Raw genomic sequence first — 16,150 nt, 5'->3', positions numbered from 1 at the left:
TGGGATCCATGGGATGGGTTGGGATGGGATCCATGGGATGGGATAGGACAGGATTCATGGGATGGGATCCATGGGATGGGATAGGACAGGATTCATGGGATGGGATGAACAGGATGGAGCAGGATGGGATGAATGGGACAGGACAGGACAGGACAGGATGGAATGAACAGGACCAGGCAGGAGGCTCCTGCTGCCCCCTGAGCAGGGCAATCCCCCTGTCTTGAGAACAGGAGGGCAGCTCCAGCTGTCCTCAGACTACAAAAGCATCCCCCAGGCAGTACCTGGCCTCCAGAGGAAAAAGTCGAAGGGAATCAGCCCAAGGCTTTCTGATCACCTTGATTTATTGCAAAACAAATGGGCTGCACGCTCAGCTCCTGCAGAGGGGCTGGGCCAGCAGGATTCGTGTGAGTCCCCAGTGCTTTGGTGGCCTTTGGCACGGTGAGAGGAGGCATTTGGGTGCTGCTCTGATTATTCCCTACATGGGAGAGCAGAAGAGCAGGGATCTGAGGCACAAGCTGGCCGTGTCTTCAGGCTCAGGATGGCACCAGGCTCCCCAGTCTCTCTGGCACCTCCTTCTGCCCGTGCCAGTGCCAGCCCTGTCACTGCAGCTCTGAGCACGGTCACAGCATTTGCCCTGGCTCAGTGCTCAGCCTCTGCACCCCGGGGAGGGTGTGGGCTGTGGCTGCAGCCCTCTGCCATCCTCAGGCTGGGCAGGACATCAAGCTTGCATTCCTTCCCAGCAGCTGTGCCCATCACAGAAGGTCCAAAAAGATTCCAAAGGCTTGGAAGGGCCACCTGGTTGGGAAAATCCATCCTATTTGCCAATGCGCCCTGGGGCAAAACACCCTCAGGTGAGCAGCTGCAGCACCTCTGCACACCCAGAGCTCACACACAGAACCTGAGCACTGCAGCTGTCCCAGCAGAGCATCCATCCCAAAATGTGCCTGTGTCTTTCACCGCCAGCCTAGGAGCAATTCCTCTCCCTGTGCTGCACCCACCCCGCGGCACCATCCCAGCCCCACGGGACTGCAAAGCCTGGCCCGGCTCACAACCCGTCAGCCTTGCTACAGTCCTGCCAGGCCAGGGGCTGCACCTCGAGCTCCTGGGGGCTGTCTGGCACCTCTGGCTCTCGCCGTGCCCCTCACAGACTGGGCAGGTTGCTCATCATGCTGGAGTTGCTGGACAGCGGCGCCCTGGGCCGCGCGTTCCAGGCCACGGAGCTGCGGAAGCTGTCCCGGCAGCGCAGGGAGCTCTCGGTGGAGGAGCCGGAGTTGATGTCCGAGATGACCACGCAGCTGCCGGGCCCGCAGAGCCCGGCCCTGACGCAGCAGCAGCACAGCAGGCTCCCCACGGCACGGCGAACCTCCACGCTCCGCAGCGAGTAAATGACGGGATTGACCCCCGAGTTGAGCAGGGCCAGAGCCAGGGTCCAGTCCAGGCTGTGCAGGTGGCTGCAGGCCCCGGTGTCACAGAACACGTCAAAGAGCAGCAGCACAAAGAGGGGGCTCCAGCAGAGGATGAAGGCCCCCAGGATCATCAGCACCGTCTTCAGCAAGCGCAGGGAGCGCCGGCGGCCGTGCCGGGAGCTGCTTTGCCTGGAGCTGGCCTGCACCAGGTGGAAGATGGAGATGTAGAAGCCGATGATACCCAGGAGGATGATGCTGAACATAACCACGGAGAAGAGGATGTAGTTCTTGGAGTAGAGAGGCAGGAGCACGGAGCAGGCCTGGAAGTCGCAGAGGCAGTTCCAGCCCAGCAGCGGGAGCAGGCCGATGACGAGGGCCAGCAGCCAGCAGGCCACGATGAGGCCGCGCAGGCGCAGGGTCTTGCTGGCCTCGTTCTCCGCGATGGGCCTCACCATGGCACTGTAGCGCTCCACGGCCGTCACCAGCAGGCTGAAGGTGGAGGCGGCCAAGGCGATGAAGAGGATGCCCTCCCGCAGGAACCAGAGCTGCGGGGACAGCTGGAAGGTCTTGCTGCCCGACAGGCAGAGGTTGCAGAGGTAGGCGACGCCCGCCAGCAGGTCGCTGAGGGTGATGCTGGCGATGCAGGAGTAGACCCAGCGGCGGCCCCGCAGGCAGCGCAGCACGGCCAGCAGCACCAGCAGGTTCTCCAGGATGATGAGGCAGCTGATGACGGCGAAGGCCGTGCGGAGCAGCCCCATGCCCTCGTCGCCGGAGGGCCGCTTGGCGAGCTTGCCTGAGAAGTTGTAGTGCTGCAGGATGATGTTCACGTTCCTCGCGGCGGCCAGCTGCAGGCAGGAGGCTTTTGTGCCGAGCAGCTGAGCAGAGTCCAGGGGAAGGAGGAGGGAGCGATTCACCAGCCAGCCCAGCACTGGAGCAGCCATCTTCTGAGGTGGGGCAGCAGGCAGGGGATGCTCGATGGAGGAAGGGTCAGGTGGGGCTCGGGGCAAAGCAGATCCTCTGTTTGAGGGCTGAACCCAGCCCTGCTCAGAGGAGGTGAGAGTCAGAGCCCTGTCTGCCAGCCCTGCAGCACTGAAAGAGCAAGGGGAGAGGAGGGTGAGGTGTTTTGTAAGTCCACCCATGAGATGGGCTTCCTGTTGTTTAATAAAGTTTCCTGTTGTGAGACTGTATTGACATCTCTTCTAACAGCTGTCATCATTTCTTGGTAAGGGTCTGGTTATTCTCTGCTTTGCTGTGGTTGTGAAGGTGTGGCATGAGCGAAGAAACGTGCCAGGGTTGGAGCAGGCTGTGGCAAACGGGGCAACACCTTGGTGGGTGGGGTCTGGGGGACTGAACAGATCCGAGTGCTGGTAAGAGCACCCAGACAGCTTGGGATACAAAGTGCTTTGCTTGCTGTGCTTCTCAGCTCGCCCCTGAGCCTGGCAGAACCACTGCCTCTTCATCAGCTGCCCTGTGCCATGCTCAGATCATGCCTCTTCCTTCTTCAGGAGGAAGATCCATGCTGTCACTCCATGGCCCCAGCTCCTGCCACTCTCTCAGAACACATCCAGACCCATCCATCCTGTCTGTGCAGCAGCTCCTGGCCCCTGTGGGGCTGCAGCCGAGCCTCAGCCCCTCCACGCCAGAGGAAACCAGCTGCTCCAAGCTGAGCATGTGCCCTGATGCTGCAGCCACACTTCAACTCACCAAGCACCTGCTAGAGATGGGTCAGGATCCTCCCACAGGCAGGGAAGGAGACAAAAAGCTGCTGCTTCTCACCTTTGAGGAGGCACAAGGTGCTGAGACCAGAATCAGTGAACGAGAGCACGGCTGAAATGTTAATTTCCAGCATTGGCCTAATTCCTCATGTTTGCAAAACTCAACAGGAGAGCCTTGGAACGTGCTATTCCCAACTGTGGCTGGGAATTTGCCTGAGGACTCACCTTTCATGGCTTGTGGGAGGCTCTTGCTGCCCAAGGGAGGTTCAGCAGTGCTCTCCAGCTCCTTGTCTGTGGCCCAGCATGGTGCAGGTAGTGGGGACAGCTCCTCGTGCAAAATAAGTGAGGCTTCTACCTACCAAAGTGAAAAAGGGGAAGTTACAACATCAACCACACTTCTTTGCAGGGTGGACCCCACCCAAATCAGCTGCAGAGTGGCAGAGATGAAAGAAAAGCAGAGCACCTTTTAACTCAGGATCTCAGCAGAAGCTGTGCCCTGCTGGCCCTGGGCTCCCACTCCAGACTGCCAGGAAGCCATGGAGATGTCCCAAGGCTGGGAGCAAAGAGCTCTTCCCTCAGCAGGGAGCTGTCCAGGGAGCTCATCCATCCCTGGACAGACTGATCCCAGCCCGGATGGCAGCACAGACACGAGGAAAATGCAAAGGACGCTCCTGCAGGAAGCCACGTGCAAGCAAGAGCGCTTCTCATCAAAAGCTGAGGGCTCCATCCTCCACCTTCACCCTTTCAGCTGAGGTTTTGGCCTTTTCTATCAGCAGTGTGGAAAGAAACTCACAGTGATAAGGTCAGCAGATGACCCGAGATTGAAGGAGCGGAAATCAGCCGGGAGGCTGGGCCGCGAGTGCAGGGCTGCACATTCAGCACCAGGAGCTCACTCCCAAAGCCTCCCCAGATCCCTGGAATCCAAGGCTCGGTGTGACCCTGGCACATCACCCCTGGGAGCTTTGCTCTTGCCTCAGGGGGAGCCTACTGCTCGTGTGTCTGTTCAGGAAATGGATTTGTAGAGGGTTTTTAGGGCTTGATTTTGGGAAATGGACCTGTAGAGAGTTTTTAGAGCTTGATAGAAAGTTCTGGGTCTCTGGGTCTGGCTCTGGGTTGTCTCTGGCTCAGGAAAAGGTTACAGTCAGACAGTGGAATGTTCCTGGAAGATCAGAGGATGGAGAAACTTGTCTTGTCAGGGGTTCTAAGTAGCTTCTCCAAGAGCTGGCGATGTGTGAGGAGTCTCAGGGATTCCTGAGAGATCTGTGGAGAGGATGGGCCTGGGGCAGGCAAACCCTTCTGAGAGCAGGAGGGCTCGAGGCAGATGAGCTGCTGGGACAGCTTGACACCCCCCCTCACCCTTGGTGTTCAGGTTCTCTGGACCAGCAAAACATCAAAGGATCTTCCTAAAAAGATGCCCCTTCCACAAACGCAGCCAAGGCAAGGAGTCCCCAGCTCGTGACTGGGGGCTAATGGGGTCTGAGCCCCCACATGAAGAAGAGTTCCTGCTCTGCCTCATCCCCATTGCTCTCTGCAGCCACAGCCTGAGCTGCATCTTGGCCTTTCTCTTCTGCTGCCATCCCAGTTCAGATGTTCTTTGTCTGAAGCCAAGTGGGTCAGGGGAGGGACACCCCCTCCTGCAACTTTTCTCATCTCTTCCTTCAGATCAGAGCCACAACCTGCCTGAAACTGCCTGAAACTGCCTGGTGGCTCTGTGTGCTTGTCTGGAAAGGGCCAGGGGACACATGGGGGGCAGCTGAAGCCCTGTGGACCTGCTCCAGTTCCAAGCCTAAAGCAGGTATTGATGGATGCTGAGATGGGGCACCTCAGCAGAGAAGCCCTGGAACCCTCCAGAGGTCAAGAGGAAGGCCAAAATACCTTGGCCTCAGAGAGAGGAACTTGTCTGCAGTCAGAGGGGAGCAGGAGAGCAGCTCAGCTCCCTGTGCCCATGGCCTGTGGCCTGCCCAGTCCCTCCTGTCCTGGGGCTGCTGCTCCCGGGAGGGTTTCCAGCCACAGATTGTGGGGGGCCACAAGTAACGGCAGGGCAAAGACAGCAAGGTACAAACACAAGATAAAATATCGATGATTCCTCTTGAGGTTTTCCTGCTGTGCTGCTGCACAGTCCTGATTAAACCTTGTGCTTTCAGATATTAAGATTTAAAAAACCAAGTCATGGGTTCAGCTCTGTGGAGGGCTCTGTGTCAGGCAGCCCCCAGGCTGGCTCATGGCCATCAGGCATCCCCACCTCTCCCCGGGCACCCATCCTGTCCCCTCTGCATGGCCCCGAGGCAGCCCCTCACTGGTGTTTTTCTGCTCCAGGAAGGGTGGAGCAGGCTTGGTTTAAAAATGACTGATCACTCCTGGCAGTTGGGTGGTTGCACTTCCCCGCTTTGGTCTCTTCTGCTGCAGAGCAGCACTTCCCACATCCCAGTCCCCAAGCTGGCAGGATGCTTCTGGCCCCAGAGGAGCCAAGAAGAGCCAGGAAGGCTCCTCTGAGCTGGGCGGACCCAAACCCTGCAGATCTGACTTTTCACAGTGCTCAAAAACCATCCCAGGCACAGTTGTTGGGCCCTTTCATTTAAATTGGCTGGTGGTGATGGTGGATCTCTGCAGAGCATCTCTCAAAGGAAAACGAGAATATGAAAGAGCAAGTTTCAGGATTGTCTCCTCTAGACCACATTCATGACTTTAAATGGCCACGTTTTTCTGATTAGTTTTGGTTTTTTTTTTTAAGTGGCTTTTTTTTTAGAACCTTACATTTCCTCAAGGCGAAAACTTTAAAAAGAAAGTGTGAGAGAAATGTTAAATCACACCTCAAAACCACCACAGGATGGCCTCTCTCTTGCTGCCAGCACCCCCTGAGGCTGTGACTGTGCTGTGCCAGGCTCTATCTGCCCTGGCCTTCCCCCCTGGGCTATCACCCATCAATGCCAGCCAGGGGCACGTGGGCACTGAGCAGGCCAGGCCAGAGATGCCCTGATTAGCCCAATCAGCCCTTTGCACATGGTTTCCTGGGTTTCCTGGCTGCTGGGCACAGCTGCCTGCAGGCTATAAAACCAGCTCCTGACCACGGGCAAGCTCAGGACTGGCACCCAACTGGGCACCCAGCCTGGCAGAGATGTGCCAGCCCCAGGCAGTGCCAGCCCTGCTGCTCCTGCTCTGCTGCCCCTGGGCCAGTGCCAGTGAGTCAGGGCTTTGCTGGGGGGCAGGTGGCTGCTTTGGGGCTCTCAGCAGCTCCTGGCTCATGCTGGGCTGGGGTTTCTTGCAGGTGCTCTGCAGGCTCAGATTGTGGGGGGCCACGAGGCGCGGCCCCACTCGCACCCGTACATGGCCTTCCTGAAGATAGCAGAGCTGGGGGGCTGTGGGGGCTTCCTGGTGGCCCCAGACTGGGTGATGTCAGCTGCACACTGCATGGGGTGAGTATTCATACAGGGGTTTTATCACTTTCTTTCTCCTCCAGCCTGGGAGCTCCTTCCCTGGAGCAGTTTTGGAGCAGGTCCCTGCTGGGCTCTCTCCACCTGCCTGTAAAACGAGTTCTGTAAAATGAGGGAGGGGGTGACACCCAGCCTGATTTCCCCTTTCCCCCTCCTTCTGCCATGGCCAGGAATATCACGGTCATCCTGGGGGCTCACAACATCCACGAACCAGAAAAAACCCAGCAGGTCCGGGGAGTCCTCAAGTACCACGAGCACCCTGAATACAACCCCAGCACGACTCAAAACGACATCATGCTGCTGCAGGCAAGGAGTTCTGAGGGGCAGAGGGGCTGTGGGGCCACCTGGGACTGGGTAGAGCTTGTCCTGGCTGTCAGCTCCTTCCCCAAAGCTGCTCCTGCCCGAGGGGCTGGAGGCTGGCAGGGCTGGGAGGGACCTGGGAAGGAGCCATGGGAGCCTCGTGTGGCTCTCACAGCAGCTCCCTGCAGCTTGCAGAGCCTGCTAGACCCTCTGCAGAGCGAGTGTCCTGCTCCCGGCCCTCTCTCAACCCCCTGCTTTCCCCCAGCTGACATCAAAGGCCACTCTCAATGAGTACGTGCAGCCCATCCCCCTGCCCAGGACAGGCAGCGACCTCCCCACGGGCACCAAGTGCATGATTGCAGGCTGGGGTCTGATCGACGAGGACAAGGCCACCAACAAGCTCTTTGAGACCCAAGTCTCCATCTACAGCCGCAGGAAATGCACCCTCTTCTACCCACACCTGGATTCTGGCATGGTCTGTGCAGGCAGCTTCCACCAGCTGAAGGATTCCAGCCAGGTACGGGAGGGCACAGGGGGCAGGAGCTCTGGTGGTGTTTGCAGGGACCCCAGGACGAGGGAAGGGATGAGAATTTTGACTCTGTGTTTCAGAGCCTCTTTTTCTGCAGACTCTGATTTATTATATTATGATATATGTGATATTAAAAATACTATACTAAAAGAAATAGAGAAAGGATGCAGGCAGAAGGCTAGACTAGAATAGAATAGAATAAAATAATAATCAAATAATTACCTGTGACTCTCAGAGCTTCAACGCAGCTGGACCATGATTGGGCATTAAGTAAAAACAATTCACATGAGAGCAAAGATGCACCTGTTGGTAAACCCTCTCCAGACCACATTCTGCAGCTATCAGATAGTTGTTGCTTACATTTCTGTCCCGAGACTCCTCAGCTCTCAGGAGAAAAACTCCTGGCCAAGGGATTTTCATCAAATATGACAGCGACACGGGAGCTGCAGCAGGGGCAGCTCCCAGGGCAGGTGACAAGCGTTTGGTCACAGTTGCCATCAGGACTGGCTCTCTGCATGTCCTGACGCCAGCCACAGTCCCCGGCCAGCAGCAGGGGTAGAGCTCCCCCAGCTCACGGGGGGGAATGGGGCAGGAGCAGAGCCCCAGGGCAGGGAGGGACCGGGGGCAAATCTGTCACCGCAGGGAAGAGACCTCGAAAATCGATCTCATCTCTCCCCAGGGAGACTCAGGCGGGCCCCTGGTGTGTAACAAAGTGGCACAAGGCATTGTTTCCTTTGGCTACGACTCCCCACCCGGGGTCTACACCCGCATCTCCAACTACCTGCCCTGGATCAAAAAAGTCATGAAGAAGTAGTGGCAGTGCCAGTGGCAGCACTTTCTCCAGCTCTGGTGTGGCCCTGGACACTGCAAGAGCTTCCTTCCTGCCCCTGCTGAAGGCTCAACTCCCTCCTGTCTCCTCGGGAACCCAAGAGACTTGGTCAGTGCTCTTGAGAGTGCCCTTTGCTCTGCTCGGGGCTGCTGCCTGTCCCTCCTGTCCCAGGGCTCTGCTAAACCCCCCTGGCAGGAGCAGGGATGGCCCCAGACGGCACAAAAAGAGGCTGTGCCACAAGAAACCTCACTTCCTTCAGAGATAACCCTGTTCCTGCTTGAACCTTGTTGCACTTCGAGTAAACTCAAAGCTGCCCCTCCCGGCGTGTGTCGTGTTTCTTGTGGCCTCGGCACAGAGAGAAACCTTAAATCACAACTGTTCAAACCGAGCTCTTCTGGGCTCCTCCGGGGCCGAAGCATCCTGCCAGCTTGGGGATTGGGGTGTGGGAAGTGCTGCTCTGCAGCAGAAGGGACCAGAGCGGGGAGCTGCAGCCCCCCAGATGGTAAATCACGTTCAGCAGGAGGGAGGCTCTGGCTGCTGCTCGGGGGAGGCTGCAGGGCCAGCAGCGGTCACAACTCTGCCTCACTCAACAGCAGAACCAGAAACAAGGGCTGGGCTTGCCCTCCCTGGGCTCCCAGGGATGATGAGTACAGGAATGTGCCTCCTCTTGACCGAGTGACAAAACTGTCTTCTGTCCCCTCAGAAAGGAAAGAAGCTCAGAAGTTCCTCTCTTTGATTGGGTGTAAAAGCCGCCTCATAGGCCCGGGGAGCTTCACCTCAAACTTAAGGATAGCTAATTAGACAGGAGCCAAGAAATCCCACCTGGGCAATTTACTAGAAAAAGAAGACAACAAAGAAACTAATCACTTTTGTGAGGTGTTCTACCAGAAGCAAGAACCTCTTGCACCTAGCTCAGTTTTCCTCTGTTATTTTGCCTTTTATTAAACTTTTTTATTTCCAACACTGCCACGGAAGCCATCCTGCTGATTCTATGCCCCCAAAAGTAGCTGAGCTGTCTTAAGTGAGTAATAGACCTCCGAGAGCTTCTGAGACCTGACTTGAAGAAGCTGCTGTTACTGATGAGCCTGCTGTGAGGAGAGGAACTGCCCAGGTAGAAACGGGCACGGTGATGGGCACACACTCCCTTCACCAGCTTCACCCTCCTGGCAGCACGGGCAGCAGGGCTGTGGGCACCAGCAGTGCCCAGGGCTCTGAGGGTGCCAGGCTCTGCAGAGTGAAGCTGCTCCCCCCCGAGGTGCTGCAGCCCAGGGCACAGGGCAGCCTGGACAGCAAGCTCACAGCAGGCTGGTCTCTCTGAGCTGCCAGAGGCTCCCCTGGCTGCAGGGAGCTGGACTCTCTGTGTTCTGAGCCCTTGGGTGCAGGCAGGTGGCTGTTAAAACACCAGGATTTAGGATCCCAAAGAGCAGGCACCCCCCCCAAGTCCCAGCTGTCCCACACCCACTGCTCCCAGGCTTTGCAGCCACAGTCCATCCCTGTTCCTGCACCGTGCCCTGGGTACAAGCACAGGAAGGCTTCAACTGAAAGGGCTTGAAGGACCTGGGGTCACAGAAGTGCCTGACCCCAAAGCCACTTCCTCCTCCCCTCCCTGCAGGGCCCAGCTGGGTCCTGGAGAGGGCAGGGGCCAGTCCTGGTGGGTGCTTGGGGCTGCTGGGCACATCCTTGTCCCCCGAGCAGAGGCTGGTCTGGTGGCAGCCCAAATCTCTTCCCTCAGCTGGGTGATGCCCAGAGCCAAGTTCTGTCCTCAAAGGATGCCCAAGGGCTGCTTCCAGACAGCTCCTGCATTGGAGTCTGAACTTCCTTCCGTGGCCTGCCCCAGGCTCTCCCTGAGCCCTCATCTCCTTCCTTCCAGCTCCTTCCTGGTGGCATCTCTTGAGTGCAGAGAGAGCCAAGAGCTCCCAGGGGAGCTGATGGGGACAGACATTAAATAAAGTTGTTTTGTCTAAAATTATTCACCAACCTTTATTCAATATGTTACTGAAGTTATAAAATACAATTCACCACTAAAATTATTCACCAACCTTTATTCAATATGTTACTGAAGTTATAAAATACAATTCACCACTAAAATTATTCACCAACCTTTATTCAATATGTTACTGAAGTTATAAAATACAATTCAACAACACACTGAATCATACTTTATAATACATATTCACAATCACTTCTCTTCCAAAATTTTTCACTAAAAAAAATGTTATAACTAATACTCTTATCACCAACATTACCTTAACAATTCCTAACCACAAACACCAATCTCATTAATTTTACCATCCGAATATTCAAACAATTTAACCTGAATAATAAGATACTTGTTCAATTATTACTACATACTCAAAAAAAAAAAAAAAAGCTCCACGATTAGAGTTCCAACAATTAGCTCTGGTGAATGAGTGAGTGCAGAAGTCCCGGGCAGGGGGGAGGATGTCTGTGATGTCAGGAGGAGACTTTGTGAGTCGGTTTGTGGTGGGAAAAACCAGCGGGGAATTTTAAATGCACGAAAGCTGGCTGCAGTCCGAGGGAAGGGGTGCCTGCCCTGCTCTCATGGCCTTTCCCACTGGTCACCCCGCCAGGAGGAGGTTTCCCCAGCCCAGCCTGGATTTCTGCTCCCAAATCCTCCGGGTTCTTGCCTGGGATGAAGGGAAGCTGCGTCAGCTCTGCCTCCAGCACCCAGGCTGCCCTGGGGAAACCGAGAAGGGTCCATGTTTGGGCTTCTGCTCGCAGCTGCTATCGGCTCAGAAATCTGCAAGTGAACAGGCTGCAGCTGCTTATCTGTGCTTTATGAATCTCTGTCACGTCAGGGTTTTCCTTGAAGCTCCAGCTGCTGCAGGCTTTGCACGAGAGTGGCAGCTCGTAGCTCAAAGCTGGGGTTTGCCCAGTTGGCGCAGGAGGCAGGGGGGAAGGCAGATTTCCTGGCAGTGAGGGCAGCAAGGAAGCCTCAGCCCCGTTTCGTCACAGGTGAGCCGTGGATGTTCCAGGTTTGCTCTTACTGTAAAATCCCAGAATGGTTTGGGCTGGAAGGGCCCTTAGGGGTCATCTCATTCCACCCCTGGACACCTTCCACTGTCCCAGGCTGCTCCAAGCCCTGTCCAGCCTGGCCTTGGGCACTGCCAGGGATCCAGGGGCAGCCCCAGCTGCTCTGGGAATTCCATCCCAGCCCCTGCCCACCCTGCCAGGGAAGGATTTCTTCCCAATATCATCAGTGCCATGTTTTAAACACACTTATTGCAATTTTGCTCCATCAGCCAAGACTGCAGCTGCTGAGGGAGAGCAGGAGGGTCCTCACCTGCCACTGCAGAGCCTTTAGTGGTGCCCCAGGTTTGAGCTTTTCTGTTTTTCAGATTCTGTGCTGCTTCAGTGGGTGGGTCTGGGCTTCACATGAGGGGATGCTGAGCTCTCTGCACAGAGCAGGGACACAAAACAATTCCTGCTCCAGCTGGGGACCAAGGACAAATGATCCAAACCTCAGCCCAGGAGCACAAACAGCGTGGAATGAAGAGAGAAAAACAAGAAGGTTGGGATTAAAGCTGTAATTGGACAATTAGCTCCAAAATGCAAATGGAGCAGAACTTATAAAAATGTCTCACCCTGTGAGCTGCTGTCCATTTTGTGACCGTTTTGGTTCATCTTGGGTGCAGCCCTGGCTGGGCTCTTGTGCTGCCCAAGGTGCATCCACTGAGGCCTTTTAGGAAATCCCTGCTTAATGAACTCACCCTGTCTGCTCTCTGTACTGGGTCAGCCTTCACAAGGCATCGCTGGAATGATGGAACGGGTGCATCAGGTGAAAGAAACCTTGCTCATGTGGGGCTCCTGATAAAAATCAAGAGGGTTTGCAAGAAGAGAACTGCAAGGGAAGGACTCACAGGGAGTCAAAGAGGTGAGGGTGGGTGCATTGCCCACAACTTCCAGAACAAACATGATGTTCTAAAATTGGCTCTGGTTTTAGAAGGACGTCAGATCCCTCAGATCAGACCCGTGATGGAGTGGGTTAATGCCCAATGCCAAGACTGACTGAATTCCCCTCTCACACTGCTGAGACATGCAACTTGTGGAGAGATTCTTCAGATGAGTCTGCCTTCTGTGGTTTCCTGGAGTCTGGTGTCAGGCTATAAAACCCTGCTGGGAGCAGGATGAGACCCCAGAAGCAGCCCCACCTCGACGGGATCCACAGAAGGCCGTGATGGAGCACCTGCAGAGCCTCCTGCTGCCCCTGCTGCTGCCCCTCGTGCTGGTGATGTGCCCCCCAGTCAGCAGCAGTAAGTAGAGAGGGTTGGAGGAGAGGAGAGGGTTGGGGAAGGATAAATCTCAGCCCTGTGCCCTCCAAAAACCTCATCCCCAGCCCCATCCGTTGCAGATCATCCCTGGAAGTGGAGGGAGAGAGGAGGAGAAGCCAAGGCACCCTCCAGGACACAGCCCACCCCCTACGTGGCCTTTCTGCAGGGGAAGGACAACCACTCCTGTGGAGGCTTCCTGGTGGCTCCAGGCTGGGTGATGACAGCAGCTCAGTGCCTCGAGTAAGTGTTTGCTGGGTCCACAGAGCACCTGCAGAGAGGTGTCTGCCCCACCAGGGCCTGGGGACACCTCCCCGAGGGAGGGCTCACAGCTGGAGCCACCTCAGCCACGGGCTGGCTCTTTCCTGGCAGCAGGACAGGGCAGGGCACAGCTCAGGGGCAGCTCTGAGCCCCATCTCCCTCCCCAGCCCACCCCCAGATATTTACCCTGATTTTTTCCCTCTCCATGACTCGTTTGGTTTTTCCCAGATGTCAAAAAATGGGAGGTCAGGGTGGCACTGACCTGCTGGCAGGCTTTGTCCTTTCTGCCACCAGCTTGTTTGCTGGCAGAATTATTTCCTATGAAACACATTCCTATATTCCTATGAATATTCCAGCTGCTTGCCCAGCCCTTTTCCACCCCTCCAGCTGGGCTCTGGATGGGCAGGAGGGCTTTTCCAGGCGTGCCCAGCTCTGCCTGTGGCTCCCACACGGCTCAGGGCTGCCAGCTCTGCCTGTGCCAGTGCCAGGCTCAGGGCCAGTGCCACACCTGGGCAGGAGGGAGGATCCTGGAGGCCCGAGCCTCACCTGGGAGAGTGGGAGGCACTCCTGCACACACCCAAGGTCCTTTCCAGTTCTCCTGAGGCAGCACTTTCTGCAGCTGATGTAGAGGACAGAGAAATATGCTGATTTAGAAACCCCCTGGACTTCCCTGGGGCTGTGGAGCCCAGAGCAGCAGCAGTATTGCACAAATGTGCCCAGCTTGAGGTCTGGGTGCTGAGATAAAGGAGATAAAGGAGAGATAAAGCAGGTAAAGGAGCCCTTGCAGAGCTCTGGTGTGTCAGGTGGGAGCTGGCTCTGCCTCTTGGCTGGGCAGGTTCACTGGCAGAGCTCCTTGCTCCCACTGCTCTTCTTTCAAAGTGCTGGATAATGGATTTTGTGGGAATCCAGATACACTGTATTGTGCAACCGGACTGTCCTGGCCATGCCCTGGGGGACGAGCCTCAGTGTCCCCAGGTGAGCCAGGGACAAGCTGGTGACACCGCTGCGCTTGATGCCACCAGGCACAAACCTCTGACTGTCGTCCTGGGAGCCCACACCCCGCAAAGGAGAGAGGAAAGCTGGCAAACCTTCCAGGTCAAGGAGTACCACTGCCACCCAGGCTTCACGAGCCCCAAGGAGGGCAACGACATCCTCCTGCTGAAGGTAACCTGGCTGGAGCCCCTGCATGGCCTGCTGTGCAGAGCTGAGCTGCAGCCCTGGGCAGGGGGGGACAGGGCAAGCACTCAGCTCTGTGCTTTCTTCTCTCTTTCTCTCTTTTCACCTCGGTGTTTTCTGTCCCCTTGCCCAGCTGAATGGCAATGCCACCAGCAGTGGCCACGTCAGGCCCATTTCCTTTGAGAAGTCCAAAGTTCGGGGTGGCACCGAGTGCAGCGTGGCTGGCTGGGGCGACAGGACAGCCACTGTCACCGTCCTCAGGCAGAGGGACTGCCTCAGCCACTACCCAGGCCTTGCTGACAACTTGATTTGTGGCCGCAGCAGATCCTCCAGGGTACCTGAAAAGGTCAGTCTGCTCAGGGAGAGGAGGAGGAGGAGGAGGAGGGGGAGGTTTGAGCCAGGGGCAAAGCACAAGGAGAAGAGGATCCTTCTCTTCCCATGGCACAGGACCTGGGAGTCTCAGCAATGGCTTGGCCAGAGGGGCTCACCCTGAGTCTCCCTGCTGGTCTGAGTGTGTTTTGTGCCTGAAGCCAGCACAAGGGCAGAAATGGAGCTTCAGTGTTCCCCCAGCTGTCCCAAACAAAGCTGTCACCACCAGCCCCTTGTGGAGGCAGAGTTATCCCACCCACTGCCAGTCCTGGGGAAACCCTGCCCTGATGTTTGCAGCCTCCCTCCTCCCCTGCAGCTCCCAGGCACTGATCTCTCTCCTCCTTTTCACAGGGTGATGCTGGGGATCCTCTGGTCTGCAACAACAAAGCCTTTGGCATCTTCTCCTACAGGCACAGCAACTGGCCTGGCTTCTACACACACATTGCTCCTTTCCTCCCCTGGGCCAGCAGTGTCATGAAGTCCTCGTGACCCTGCTCCCCCTGCAGAGCTCGCCCTCCAGAGCCCCATCCTCAGCAGCTTGCCTTTCCTTTCTCCCTGGAAACATCTGCCACGGCTCCTCGTGGACGTGGCAAGGACTTCTGCACAGCCAGGCCGAGCTCTGCCCGGGCTGGGGCTGGCACGGAGGGGGTGCCTTGGCTGGGTTTGTGCCCTGGGCACGCTGGGCTCCTTCAGGGCTGCCCTGACTGTGCCCTCCGTGGCTCCAGCTCTGCACAGGAGGCAGCAGGACAGCCCCAGAGCGGGGCCGGCAGCTGAGGGGATGTCTGGAACCCTCAGGGGAAGATCAGAGGGATGCAAAGAGCAGCCTGCCATTCGTGGCGTGTCTGGGTGTCCTCTGCCCAAGCTCTGAGCTGCAGGATTGCCCAGGCTCCAAGGAGGACACTTCCAGTGCTCCACTGCTGCTGCCCCTCCCTCTGAAACCTGCTGCCTCCTGTCTCCCCTCCCTCCAGTGTTGTAAGAACACAGAAAACCAATAAATCTCATCAGCATTTGAAAGCCTTTTCCCTGGTGCCATTTGGATTTCTCTGGGCCTCTGGCTCCAGTGCTGAGCAGCTCAGGAGAAAGCCACAGCTCCAAGGGCTGAATCCCCAGCTGGAGGTTTCCACCCCAACCAAGGGCCTCCATTTTCTGCCCTCTAAACCTCCAGAACAGATGTCCAGTCTGGATTTCAGGGCAGGGGCTCTCCTCACCCCCTCCAGGGGCCTCCAAGCTGGTCCTTGGGAAGGTTTCCTCTCTCCATCACATCCTGTCCCCCACGGGCCCCTCTCAATTCTACCCCATCCCACCTCTGGCTGCCATTCCACACCCAACCAGCATCTTCCTTCCCCCCAGTGCATCTCTGTCACTCACAGTGCTCATCAGGGCACTCTGAGCCATCTTTTTAATGAAGCTGGCAGCAAAGAGAGGAACCTCCCAGTCCCACCACAGCCTGACAGTCAGGAAATATTTTATTCCTTTAAGACAAAAAATATAAACCCCTGCTTTTCCGACAATAGAGCTTAAAAGTATTGCAACCTGAGGAAATTAATCTGGAGATTTGGCAAGAGACCCAGCAAGAGGAGCTCAAACACTTCCGTCAGATGTTTGGGATTTCATCTACAAAGCCACATTTCTGGGGAGTGTTTGCCTTTCCTTATGCTCACCTCTGCCCAAAGGTGACTTGTCAGAGGCCATTCCAACATCTGTGGCAGTACTGGACACAAAACACAAGGACAAAGATGTGAAGACTCCAAATATTTTCCAAACCAAATAATTCAAAATGTCTAAAAGTCCCCCGGCCACTCACCCGACTAAGAAAAGCTGCAGCTGAGCAGAGCTGTCAGTGGT

General features: G+C 56.3%; 3 protein-coding genes across 3 annotated transcripts; 2 read left to right on the top strand and 1 right to left on the bottom strand.

Moving 5' to 3' along the window:
* Window positions 1-208: 208 nt before the first annotated feature.
* S1PR4 (sphingosine-1-phosphate receptor 4) lies at window positions 209-3,468 on the bottom strand. The gene is made up of 2 exons (XM_038163859.1): window positions 3,347-3,468; window positions 209-2,495 (listed from the first exon to the last, which is right to left on the bottom strand). The coding sequence occupies exon 2, from the start codon at window positions 2,345-2,347 to the stop codon at window positions 1,142-1,144; it is 1,206 nt and encodes a 401-aa protein (XP_038019787.1). The 5' UTR covers window positions 2,348-2,495; window positions 3,347-3,468; the 3' UTR covers window positions 209-1,141.
* A 2,707-nt stretch (window positions 3,469-6,175) lies between these two features.
* Window positions 6,176-8,530, top strand: LOC119712506 (mast cell protease 1A-like). The gene is made up of 5 exons (XM_038163814.1): window positions 6,176-6,300; window positions 6,387-6,534; window positions 6,723-6,858; window positions 7,118-7,369; window positions 8,061-8,530. The coding sequence occupies exons 1-5, from the start codon at window positions 6,237-6,239 to the stop codon at window positions 8,193-8,195; spliced, it is 735 nt and encodes a 244-aa protein (XP_038019742.1). The 5' UTR covers window positions 6,176-6,236; the 3' UTR covers window positions 8,196-8,530.
* Window positions 8,531-11,756: 3,226 nt separating this feature from the next.
* Window positions 11,757-15,406, top strand: LOC119712561 (granzyme G-like). The gene is made up of 5 exons (XM_038163935.1): window positions 11,757-12,484; window positions 12,583-12,742; window positions 13,783-13,924; window positions 14,070-14,282; window positions 14,657-15,406. Exons 1-5 carry the CDS (start codon window positions 12,409-12,411, stop codon window positions 14,792-14,794), a joined length of 729 nt encoding a protein of 242 aa, XP_038019863.1. The 5' UTR covers window positions 11,757-12,408; the 3' UTR covers window positions 14,795-15,406.
* Window positions 15,407-16,150: the final 744 nt, after the last annotated feature.

The sequence above is a fragment of the Motacilla alba genome, chromosome 28 (assembly GCF_015832195.1).
Source record: "Motacilla alba alba isolate MOTALB_02 chromosome 28, Motacilla_alba_V1.0_pri, whole genome shotgun sequence".
Taxonomy (NCBI): domain Eukaryota; kingdom Metazoa; phylum Chordata; class Aves; order Passeriformes; family Motacillidae; genus Motacilla; species Motacilla alba.
The sequence above is the reverse complement of the archived record's forward strand: the minus strand, read 5'-3'. Positions and strand labels throughout refer to the sequence as shown.